Source organism: Chroicocephalus ridibundus, chromosome 2, assembly GCF_963924245.1.
Source record: "Chroicocephalus ridibundus chromosome 2, bChrRid1.1, whole genome shotgun sequence".
Classification (NCBI taxonomy): Eukaryota; Metazoa; Chordata; class Aves; order Charadriiformes; family Laridae; genus Chroicocephalus; species Chroicocephalus ridibundus.
In genome coordinates this window covers 50,810,946-50,823,451 of record NC_086285.1, presented here as the reverse complement: position 1 = coordinate 50,823,451, position 12,506 = coordinate 50,810,946, and the positions used below count along the sequence as shown (strand labels likewise).

General features: G+C 37.7%; 1 protein-coding gene across 36 annotated transcripts in view; it reads left to right on the top strand.

The window, feature by feature from the left end:
* CLASP2 (cytoplasmic linker associated protein 2) overlaps positions 1-12,506 on the top strand; it is a 154,084-nt gene that overhangs the window by 31,280 nt on the left and 110,298 nt on the right. For 35 of the 36 annotated variants that reach the window (XM_063325448.1, XM_063325432.1, XM_063325433.1 and 32 more), the window contains 4 exons: positions 487-578; positions 901-976; positions 2,473-2,570; positions 10,911-10,981. In XM_063325448.1, coding sequence (XP_063181518.1) covers positions 487-578; positions 901-976; positions 2,473-2,570; positions 10,911-10,981 — 337 coding nt within the window. The remainder of the gene's footprint in view (positions 1-486; positions 579-900; positions 977-2,472; positions 2,571-10,910; positions 10,982-12,506) is intronic. The other variant, XM_063325434.1, reaches the window with a different exon arrangement.

Genomic DNA, 12,506 nt, shown 5'->3' with positions numbered 1-12,506 from the left:
AATAAATAATTGAAATATGAAGTAAATTTGAAGCAAAAGTAGGACAGGAGTGGACAGCAGGGGCATGGATAAGGATGAGCTAAAATGGATGAGAGGGAGTTTTGGCAGGGAAACGGAATATGAAGCAAAAAGAATATAGCAAGTTCTGCTTGAGTCAGTAGTCTGTAGCGTTAGTGTTTGTTTTGCGTGTGTTAAGTGTAGCAATTCTGTATGTTTTTAAGAGATGTTTCTCAAACAATAAAAATACTCAGCTAGATTTCTGAAGGATGTTTTTTAGAGATTGTTTTAGGCATAGGAATAATCCGTGTTGTGTTCCATACTGTGTGTTTTATAACTTAATTTTATTTGAGAAGTGGTGTTACTTCTCCAGTGGACTTGTCTTCTGTTGGTTTTTTTCAACTGTTATAAATGTAATTACAAAATATGGATAGAATTACATTGTATTGTGCTCCTCGTAATCAAAGACAATTATTTCTGTTTTTATAGTACATTTGGGAACGCCTTGCTGTTGGTTTTAAACACAAGAATTACCGATCCCGAGAAGGAGTGTGTTTGTGTCTTATTGCTACCTTAAACATGTAAGCTTTTTGTTTCTATGGAGATGTAAGGGTTCTGTCCTTCTTCTGAATGTCATTCTTCTCTGAAACTAATACTTTAGGAAGTCTGATTCAAGTAAATTAATAAATAGGAAAAATCAAACAACTTAATTTGTAAGCTTTCTCAAAGAAGGACTAAAGGTATAGTATTTTTGTCTTATTTAAAAGTAGACAAAGGAGTAGCAAGGGAGACAGGGAGCTTGATTGATGCAAGTTTGTATTATATCAGTGCTGAGCTAAAAGTTCACATCTGCATATTTTCTGTAAAAAAAAAAAAATTAACTTATTTTTTTTCTCTTTTTAGTTATGGTGCACAACCATTAATACTTAGCAAGTTGGTACCACATCTGTGTACAGCGTTTGGTGACTCAAATAGTCAGGTAAGGATTTCATTACTTAATAGTACTTCAGCAGCTATACTCCAACAGAGGCATGAAAGCAAAATAAATGTAGACATTTAAGAAACACTGATAGCCTTTCTTGTATACAACAGGTCGTTATTTTCTACCGTGAGAAACAATAAACCCATTTTCTTCTGAATCAGTCCATCCATTGGAAGATGGAAGTAGAGTTGCAAACACAGCAGTGTTGCGATATACTGGCCCCTTTAGTTTTGTCTTCAGCGGTTGAAACTATTCATCGCTGAAAATAATTGTTTCGTATAGAGCATGTTGAAATAAAAGAGAAAAAATATATCATCAGGAAGAATTGCCTCCAGAAGGAACCCCTGCATGAGACCTGTAATAATCTGCCAAATTTGCTGAAAGAATCATTATCATGTGCAGGACAGGTAATAATTTCCTAAATGGAACCCAAATGGCATTTGAGCACATGCAAGGACTGTAGTTAAAATTAGTTAATTAAGTAAAAACAACTGCCGTGAAAATCAAGGTGCAGTTCATAGTGGGGACACCCGAACTTCAGAAAACCTTCAAATGGAACTGGATAAAATCTTTCTCAAATTATCTGAAGTTGTGTCTGAGAGAAAAGAGTAAGAATACAGGAAGAAGGTAGCATTGGTAGGAGATGGGCAACTAAACAGGATAGGTCTTTATGCTTATTTTCTGGATGCAGCGACATCCTTGTGTTCTCTGTATAGCATAGCATTGTTTTATTCTAGAGAAAATCTGTTAAGAATTTGTCTTGTTTGTTGATCATTAATAAAGACGAAGTTTTCATATCTTGATTGAGCAATTATGAGTTTAGTTTAAACTGTTACAGAGAACAATACTAAAGTCATCCAGTAATTCTTTATAGAGAATAATGGCGTTTACTAACAAGCATTTTTGGCAGCTTTTATTGTGATGACTGTGGTTTAAATTTTTTAAAGAGGTACTCCGTCTCCTTGCTTTAACTGTTCTTTCCCCTTCCCCATCTTGTCTTACTCCCTTTCTTGTGCTTATTTAATGCCAAGTAATTCCTGTTGAAGGAAGTAAAGAAAATGGCCCATTGGTGTGGGCAGTCAGGTTCTTTTTCTAGAAGGGCCTTGCTGCATGTAGGAACAGATAAAAGCAAGATGAAGTGTCAAGACTGGGTGGAGGGACTAACTTTTGGAAGTGTTGTCTACTGTGACAGAGACCTAAATAAAGCATGTTTTTTCCACAAATATTATTCTTATGTCAATCCCAGAAATTCCCTCTAGAGCCATTATTTCTAAGATTTTGCATTTGCCATCTGGAGATGCTCTAACTTGGAAAAAATACCATCTTGAAATAACAGTTGTATTTCCTTTCCCATCCATCCTCACTGTTTCAACTGTTTTATCAAACGAGTTGGCATGCAGATCCATAGAAACTGGAAGATTAATGGGTTGTCAGCAAATGTTGTTTTGGTTTCTGTAACCCTGAAATTAACAATTTAAACTCTGTGTTCACAGGTGAGAGACACTGCCATACTAGCCATTGTAGAGGTTTATAGACATGTAGGAGAGAAAGTACGAATAGATCTTACGAAGAGAGGAATTCCTCCAGGAAGGTGAGTTAACTATTTTGATTTTCTAACCCTGAGCCATTCTGTGTTACTGGTCTTTACCAGAACTTCAAACTCACTAAAAACTTTGTTTTAAAATTACTACAGTTTTTATTTTATCTTCTAGTTAGTTTTGCTTCCATCATGATGTTACTAGTGTTCCTGACTTTCTTTTGCCATTGTCTTTTCTCCTTGTAAGAGGCATGCAGGTGTATGATGAAAAGCAGCCTTATATTCACCAGTTCAAGTCCCGTGACTTTAAGAGAAGCTGAGAGCTGGACAGTAGTAAAAAAACATTTAAAAATTAGGCAAATATGTACTGAGTGCAGTGGGGAAATAATTAGAAAATTCTGGAATCTATACATCATGTTCCTTATTCTAGAGTTGCTGTTTAGCCTCTGTGTAGAAGAGTCTCAGCTGAAGCACTTAAATCAATAATTTCATGTATTGTGCATGTTTGAGAGACAACAAGTGTGTGTGTACATGCGTAAGTGTGCAATGAAAGTATGGCAAATCAACAAGCTACTACTTTCTTGAAGATACTTATAATGGAATAATTGTCCTCTCTTGCTTCTTGCTAATTACATCAGACCAATCATAGAATCATTTAGGTTGGAAAAGACCCTTGGGATCATCGAGTCCACACTCTACAAAGTTCTCCCTTACGCCATATCCCTTAACACCACATCTAAACGACTCTTAAACACATTCAGGGATGGTGACTCCACCACCTCCCTGGGCAGCCTATTCCAGTGTCTGACCACTCTTTCTGTGAAGAATTTTTTCCTAACGTCCAGCCTAAACCTACCCTGCTGCAGCTTGAAGCCATTCCCTCTTGTTCTATCGCTACTTACCTGTGAGAAGAGACCAGCACCAACCTCTCTACAATGTCCTTTCAAGTAGTTGTAGAGAGTGATGAGGTCTCCCCTAAGCCTCCTCTTCCTCAAACTAAACAGTGCCAGCTCCTTCAATCGCTTCTCATAAGATTTATTCTCCAGGCCCTTCACCAGCTTCGTTGCCCTCCTCTGCACTCACACCAGCACCTCGACATCTCTCTCGTCTTGAGGTGCCCAGAACTGGACACAATACTGAAGGTGTGGCCTCACCAGCGCTGAGTACAGGGGGACAATCACCTCCCTCCTTCTGCTGGTCACAGTATTTCTAATACAAGCCAGGATGGCATTGGCTTTCTTGGCCACCCGGGCACACTGCTGGCTCATGTTCAGCCGCTCGTCAATTAGAACCCCCAGGTCCTTTTCTGCCGGGCAGCCCTGCAGCCACACTTCCCCAAGGCTGTAGCGATGCATGGGGTTGTTGTGGCCCAAGTGCAGGACCTGGCACTTGGCCTTGTTGAAGCACATTCCATTAGCATTGGCGCATTGGTCCAATCTATCCAAGTCTGTCTGTAGAGCCTCCCTATCCTCCTGTAGATCAACACTCCCGCTTAGCTTCCTTTCCATCCTAGATGTTTGCTTATGGGCTACTGTTAGGTGAGAGAGAGGTGCTTTTCAAAATAACTATTTCCCAGTTCTGAAGCTGCAATTCTGGAGTTCAATGAGAAAGGAATATTCAAAAGGAGCGTTCACTGGTCTGTTACACATGCAGTCACAGGATCCTGGATGTTTCTTTGTTTCTTGCAAAAGATGCAAAGAAGTTTTGAAAATGCATACTTTATTGGTCCTTTCTCTTTCTGAAAAGCAATTCCGATCTGTAAAGGCTGGTCTGTGTTGTGTGTAGATTAGTTTATATGAAATAAAAGCAGCCATTGTTTTGTTGCTACCTTGGTAAGGATTTGTTTAATTAAGACAGCTAGACAGAGCTCAATATTGTACTTAGTGGGAAAGACTGTTTATACAATAAAATCTTTCCAATTCCTTATTGAAACAATTTACACTTTTTAAAATGTGTTAACCCCTTATCGATTAACATACCACTTTACTCTGAGTCTTCATCTTCTTGATTTTGATAAAGCTGAATATATCTACTACATGGTGTCAGAGAGAATATCAGAATGGATACTGTGCCTTGTCAGACCCTTCTAAAAAACTATTAGCCCTGGTTTTTAATGATGATTTGTAGGGTATAAAAATATCATAGGAGAATGGTGTTGAATTTATCGTTTCACATTCCAGGCAGAGTTCAGCCTGTTTGGACAAGAGCTGACCCTGCCTATGGGAATGGAAAGTTGTGTACAATCTCTTCTATTTAATGGCTGTGACAATTTTAGACCGTTAAGAGATTATATGGTTACCACAGAAGTTTAAGCTGTGTTATTACTATAATTCCAAAAGTTGAGTTTCCATAGCTGGTAATTGGAACGTACCAGAGAAGATCTTGCATTTAGATAGGGTCTTGGACATCTTTTGGAACAGAGCAGAGTGCAGATTTCAACAGTCTTTGTTTGTGCTGTGAGTGTTGGGTCTGACCATAAGTTTAGGTTCAGCACTCAACCTGTTGCCATTGCCATGTGATACAAACTGAGCAAATCTTGGGATCCAAATAGGATTAAACACCATAGGAGCTTTGTATCCTCAGGGCAATCAACAGTTTCTAATTTAGTTGCAGTAGGTGCTAAATTGTTACTTCTGCTGTCGGAATCAGTGGAATATAAAATTCCCGGGATCTGAAAGCAGGCACAGTTGTATCATTTGCCTTTACATGAAGAAACAAAGCCCTACTTGGTGCGTGTTAAACAGGTTGTTGCCACTGAATCTCAACTGTTTTCCACCTGACAGTCAAGGCTACTGTAAAATAATACTTAAGTTGAGTCTCAGTGCCGTGTCGTCCGTGGTAATTTTTCCGTCGGGATGAGGGGGGGAGTTACGATTTGAGTTGAGCATGAGGCTATTAGTGTCTGTCCCATCCGTCGCTGACAGAAAGCAGAGATCCTGTAGTCTCTTCTTACTCCTTCACACAAGTGACAAGGCGGTTGACAAAGCTCAGGAAAGACAGATTAGCTCAGACTGTTGTTCCTTCACAGGCAGACCTAATTGAAGACGTTTCTTCCCCAGTGCCTGTCAGAAGTTTTCCCTTCACTTAGAAGCATTAAAATTTTCGTGCGGTTATGCAGGAGCTATGATCTGTGGAAAAAAACCCTTTGATGTAGAGTATCATCTTATCATTGTTTTGAGGGGAATCTGTGTTCATATTTGTGTGTCTGAGTTTTAAGTATTACGGATAATCTGTGGTTCAGACACATCTTTCAGTTGAGTTCAGCCTTAAAGAACTGCACTGCAGCTCCTTCACTGTATGACAGTGCATTAAAAATCGTGTGTAAACATAAATATTAGCAGAAAACCCAATTACTTCAGTATTTGGTGCACACGTGATTTAATAAAATGTGGACTCGTTTAGTTTACATAACAGATCATACATTAGAGATCTGTGCGTTGCTGCTTGAATGCACTCTGCCCTAAAGCACTGAGAATAAGAGCTCATGGCCGCTGCAAGGAAGGCAGGAAAGTTAATCAAGCATTGTTTTGAGATATTGTTCAACTTCCTTAAATATGCAAATGGTATAGGCATGTTGTGTCCATATAAGGCTAAATGTAGTTAGTAATGGAATAATGGTAGGCTTAAAAGGTTTCGTCATCTGCACCTGGTAAGTTTGCCTTTGTGGAAAATACTAGATTTTCTAAAGAAGGATTATTGGACCTGTTGGAGTCTAGGTAGCCAATAAAAGAGGATAGGATCTTACTTTTTTAGTTCAACTCTACTTGCTACTATTGTATTTTTCTTCAGTGCATTTTTATTCTTTACAGAGAGTATTTTGCGAGTTGTAATTTGTTTATAAGTAAAATCAGTGAGTTCCTCTTTCTATTTGTTATTTTTCAACTTACAAGTCGCAGAATAATATTGTGCTTTTTTGCTTGAAGCACATTCCTTTTTCAGAAAAATCAGTATCAAGTCAGTCGTTGGAAATTTGGATGTCGTTTTCCCTTTTGGTGAAGTTGCTGCCAAAGAGGTTTGACAATTTGGTATCGGGCCCGTAAGTTAATACATTTCTGAATACTGAAAGTGGATGTTATATTTCTTGTTCTGTAAGCCAAGAATAGCGAACAGGTTTTGTTCTATTTGGGCCAAATTGAATGTGTTACAATGTGCAATCTGTGTGACTGATCTTCCCTGAATGGAAATAGTATATGCGGTTCTGGAGAGCAGTTGCTTAGTCTGAGTGTTAAAAGCTTTTTAGGATCTTTCAGGAAGTCATCTGACAACTTTTCCCAACGTTGCTTGAGAAACGTAAATGTATAAAACCAGTTATTTGTTTAGTTCTTATGTCTAGGGCCACAACTTCGTATCCTGAAATGTTTTTGCAGTATGCATTTCTGAATACCGCATTTTATGTGGTATGCACATTCTACTTAACTGTCGAGTTCATTTTGTAGATGAGGTCCATCTGTGTGTCCAGATGTGGACACATGTCTGTGCAAGATCCCTTTTCTTTTTTTTTGGAAGGGGGAAGTAAGGGGAGATAAGTGCAAGGTGTCTCATGGGCCATTTCCTGCTTTAGACTCACTGTGGATGTGAAGAACAGACTAGTTACCACCCTTTCTTTTTCTTTATCCTACTGCTATTGACAGGAGAGTGGTGCTTTTTTGCCTCTTCATCATGAGATCTGAACTTTTAGGTATCCCCCTTCTGCCTGTCATTCAAACAGTTGAACTCCATCAAGCATCGTCACAAATAACAGCATCTCAGTCTAGAAGTGTAGTGCATGTTCTTTACTAGTATCTGCATTGCCATGTGCATGCATGTCAGCACAAGGCGTATCTTAGGAGGGTATGTATTCCTCTCATTGAACATGTAATCACGATAACATGTTAATCCTTTGATAGAGACCTGTCACCTGTCGTAGGAGGGGGTTTAGCAGGTTGCCAGGAGGCCCTGTTTAAAGCGCTACAACCTCATACATTCATTTGTTCACTGAGACAGCAACAATCATCCAGCCCATGCAGAAGTGGCCTGCTGCCCTGAACGTGTGTTTTTCGTCAATGGGGATTTTTCCTTCCACATGTGAAGTTGCAGAAGACCTGTCTGTGCCTTTTTGGAGAAAGAAGATAATATTTCTGTTCAGCGGTGACATAGTATTTCTACTGACTGATGACTTCACTGATTGATTATGCATGTCATGTCCAGACTTGGGCTTGCAGATATAAGATTAAGGAGTAATAATGCTGCTCTTCTCCAACAGTGTCCCTCATTGCTGATGACGGTGAAACCAGTCTTCATTCATCCTTGTAAACTTTCTTGGATTCCTCTTGGCCGGGCTCTCTTTTACCAGGAGCTGAACTGCTGTAAACATTCTTAAATTGATTGTGGTGGCAATAATTTTAGAGACCTTAGCCCATACTGCCTTGCTGCTTGTCGCTGTGTGAAGAAATATGAGAAGATGGTAGCATGAAGAGCTGGGTGGGAGGAGAGGAAGGAAGAAACTTCTTGTGAGAGTCGTTGCAAAGTAGTAGTTAAAGTTCCTGTAAGCTGTACTAAAGAGAGGGTTGGATCTACAGTAGTGCTTGACCATTTTGTCAGCGGTGTTTTACTGGATAATTTTTTTTTTTTTTTGCAATTGTGACAACTATAGAGTGTGTCTTTGGTCATAAAGACATACTTTGAAAGTTTAAGGAGTGGCAGTACTTTCTTATTCTCCAGCCTGCACCACTGACTACGTAGCATCCAGTGCTGACAAACACATTTTTTTAATGTTCTTAGTAAATACTTTATCAGATATTTCTCTCGGAGTGAGAGGCAACATGTGTATTATTATAATGTATTTATAAGGAAGCATTTAATTTTTCTCTTTTGTTTAAAACACTCAGGAAAGCATTTTTGAAAACTAAGTTCAAAAGAGCAGGAAGTATTTTTTTTTTTCTTTTGAATTCTTGAAAATATGTGTGCCAAATGCATAACATCAGCCTAGCAGGATATAAAAATTAAAGTGACATTTTAATGGAAATCTGTTAATCTCTCTAGTCTTCATGTTCAGTTTCTCTCAGGATAACAGTTTCAACCTTTCGGATGTAGTGTTAAGTCCTCCTCATTAACGAGGCAGACTGTTAATGCAGTGCTTAGTATGGAATCCAGCAGGGTTGAGGGGAACTCGCAGTCGCTGGTGAACAGTAACAAATACTTCCTATGGTACACAGAAAGCAAATGCATTAACTTCCTTTCATAAAAGCAAGACGGCATAATGCATTACTATGTGTATTGATTCGTGTGTGAACGTTTCGCTTTGTGCGTTTGAAAGCACATTGCATGTTAATGGGATTCCACGTGTCATTAGCAAATGCTAGTACCTGAAAAGCATGTCATATAACAACTCTAGTTACACTTTTTCAAGTCCAAGTGCAAAAAAGCCCATTTCGGCATAAATTGCGTTTGGTTTTCGAATCGACCTTTTCATTAAAAGACTGAGGTTTGATATTAAAGCAGTGTGGCCTGACAGTTGCGGATGGCTGCCGTTTCGGACATTTTGCTGTGGCTGCAGTGGTTGTCAATGCAATGGTGGCGCAAAAGGGAGAGAGTGACGGGTTCCAGAAAGACTGGCAAGTCCATTAGGGGAAGATTATGCAAACTACTACTGAGCTACATATAGTTTTGAGATAAGTTGAGATGGTAGAATAACTGCTGGTTTGTGTTACGGGTTATTGACTTCTAGGATTAAGAGTTTTTTTGTTTTTCTTTCTTCTAGATGCTTGCGGCAGGGTAGGCCTTTTTGTGGAATTCTCAGCTAAATCTGGGTAGTTCTTGTTGTGGGCCTGTTAAGTGCAGGACAAATTTGCTCTGTAGCAGGTTGCCTTGAAGTATTTGGAAAGTAAAAATAACGCATTGTCAGAGTCTTAAAACATTTGAAAGCGTGGGGAAAGGCTCAGGCTTTTTATACTGTTGTCTGGCTGCGTTTCATGATTATATCACTTTCCTCATTACTAGCTAAATGAGGTACCAGTGAATGAAAGGGGTGTGCTGCGTGTCAGAGAAGGTAGACTCTGCACAACCTCTCTATACGGATCATTGACTAAAAGTGCTGTGGGCATAAGGAAATTTTAAAGTTAAATCTTTGTATGTCCTTGACTTTGTTCCCATATGTATTGTGAGAATTTTCATACCCAAGCGCTGTTCTTATCCATTTTTCTTGGTTTGTCTTAAAATACTTTGGACTGTAAGTTGTAAACAGAGCCTTTCAGTATTTGCTCTTTTAGCAAATTTTGAGTTGGGTAATATAGTCTCTAGTACTGGTAACCTACCTGAACTGTACCTGTTCAGCAAGTTGCAGACTATGATGAGATTTGTAGTTCATAACTCTGCGTTTAAGGTCAGGATTCAGTCCTGCTGGTCTTGTAGCTAAAACTTCATGTGCATGTTAGATATTATCATATTCTGAGTAGTCTAAAATGCCGGCAAGTCTTTGGAGAAATGTAAGAAACTGTTCTCAATTGTTTGCAGTTGAATAGTGTATTATGTCAGTACAAACCCATTGGTAGCCTGCGGGTCACGTTTTTTCTGTGAGATACTTCCACTGCTTTTATTGAGTTTTCTGCAGAAGTGATGAGAAATGGCTGTTTAAGTGTTTTGCCAGCTTTCTTGCTTGAAGGAAAGCGTTTTCTCCCTTGTGGCACTAGTTTGCAAATCTAGAGCTTTTGGGGGGTTTGGGTGTTTGGCGTTTTTGGGTTTTTTTGGTACTTACGTGTAGCTAAACACTTGCAGTGTGTTTTCATATTTTTGAGTGTTTAAATTAGCAGGGTGTGTGTTGAATATAACTAAAGTATTTACTGTATTTTAAGATTAGAAAAAAAAGTATTTCCTTTTTTTTTTTCCCTGTGGAAGTGCTAACTGCTACAAAAGTATTTTCATAACAAAACTGAGAAAATGTTGAGGAACAAAAATTTTGAAGAAAATTAGTAATTGTCTCAGAACAAATTAAATAGTAATCCCACATGATTACTATTTTTTACTATTTATTACTATTTACTAGGGTTTTTTCCCACGTGATCATTCCATAGTTCAAATTGTTGCCTTTTGGTGTTGCATATAAATAGGGTAATATCACAGTCATCTGAACCCAGTATATACTATCACTGAACCTGAGTTTTAGATTTTTAGTTATTTTTAATCATGCTAATAACAATGCCCAGTTTTGCTTTTTGCTAAGTTGACTTAGTTTTCTGTGTGTTTGTGTGAAGATGCTCAACTAAAGTTGTCCTTTGGGAATTGTTTCTAGATACTCTTAATCTCTTGTGTATATTCTGTATTACCGCTTTAGGTGTGATAATAAACTGATTTCTGTTTTTACCAGTAACCTGGGGGATTTCAGAGATGTAAAAATATTTTTGTTGTTGTTCTTTACAGGTTGCAAACAATCTTCGCAAAATTTGATGAAGTAAGAAACTCTGGAAATATGATTCTAAGTAGCGTCAATGGTGAGTATCAAAGATCATATATTTATTATCAGCTTTAGATTAATACAAGATAAATCCTAGCATTATCAGTGTGAAATGGATGACTAGAAACATAGGCAAGTACTAAGAAAATGAGACACTTAGTGAAACAAACTTATCCTCTGTTACTGAAAGTGTTTTCAGAATACAATTGGAAAAAGTATTGAAACTGCATGGAAACAAGCAGTGAGTCTTTGACAAGTTGCATGTGTGCTCAGTAGAGGATGCAAGAATCCTGCAAAGTATTCATTCATGCATGGGAAAAAAAAAGAAAAGAACCTTTATCCTATCTTACAGTATATTTCTAAAAGAAAGTGGTAATTTAATGATGAATGTGTTTGATTCCTTCTCAGTTAAAATGATGAATAATGATTATAATACACGGAGTTTGAAATTACAGAAATAGGCGATCACAGCATTCAGAGTCACTTAAATGTTGAAATTAAGACTTTTTTTTTGGTGTGTTTCATGAAAAGAAAACCTGTTGTGCTGAGAATCCTTGTTGCTTCCCACTGCATTCTTGGTAGAGTATTTTGTAGTATAAAAGAGTAAACCCGTAATTCTTTCTTACTTAGAACTATAATTTCAGAAAAAACTGTTTAAAAATACTGTTACATAACAGCACAAACAAGGGAGGTGTTGTGGCAGTGGCTTCAATGGAGTTGTTTTTGAAAGCTTCATTGTCTTGTCTTCAGCAAAGAATCAGTAGTTCTTGTTTTATGGGGCGGGGGGGTCTCTGATGTTCATTTTCCTTTCAAAACAGCTATGCTGCCTGAGAAAGAGGTTCTGGCAGATCTAAAAAGTGTAACTATGCAGGAGTAAAAATATTTTGAGGAATGCATATGATTTGTTAATGTACTCAAATACACCTTTTCATTTTAAATATTCTCACCGTTTCCTTGTTAGTGTGAAAACAGAAGAGACTGTGGGTTCAAAGGAATGTGTTTTTGCAATCTTTTCTTTGAGGTAGTAAGAGTTTCTGTACGGCATTCTGCTTTGAAATAAGACATTGCTATTCTCAAAATAACTTGAAAAATACAAAAAGTAGATTTGTAAGGATTAATATAAAAAAACCCAAAGAAAACATACTCATTTTGGGAGAAAATGTTTTGCATAAATGTTACGTTAGATTGTAAATTTACTCACTCGGGAAGGGTAAACCATTATCTTTTACATTTAAAGTTAATACTGCTGCATAGGTTTGAGAGGTTCAAAGATGTATTTTACATGTTTTTTTTTCTGTTGGTAGTTCTCAGGAGAATGGAGAAAGTTACATGAAGGAATATAAATGCATTGAAATAATTTAAATAGATATGAAAATAGAAATACAACATTGCTGGATAAGTTTACATAGCACTCCTGAGCTTTTTGTCTCTATTTTAAGAGAGTTGACTATTTTCTCATCTGTAAAATGCAGATATTAATGCTGATCTACAGCATATAAACCATTTACTTTGTCTTGTAGGTGTCAATTTCTGTGTGAAAGTTACTATGATTCTGTTTTGGT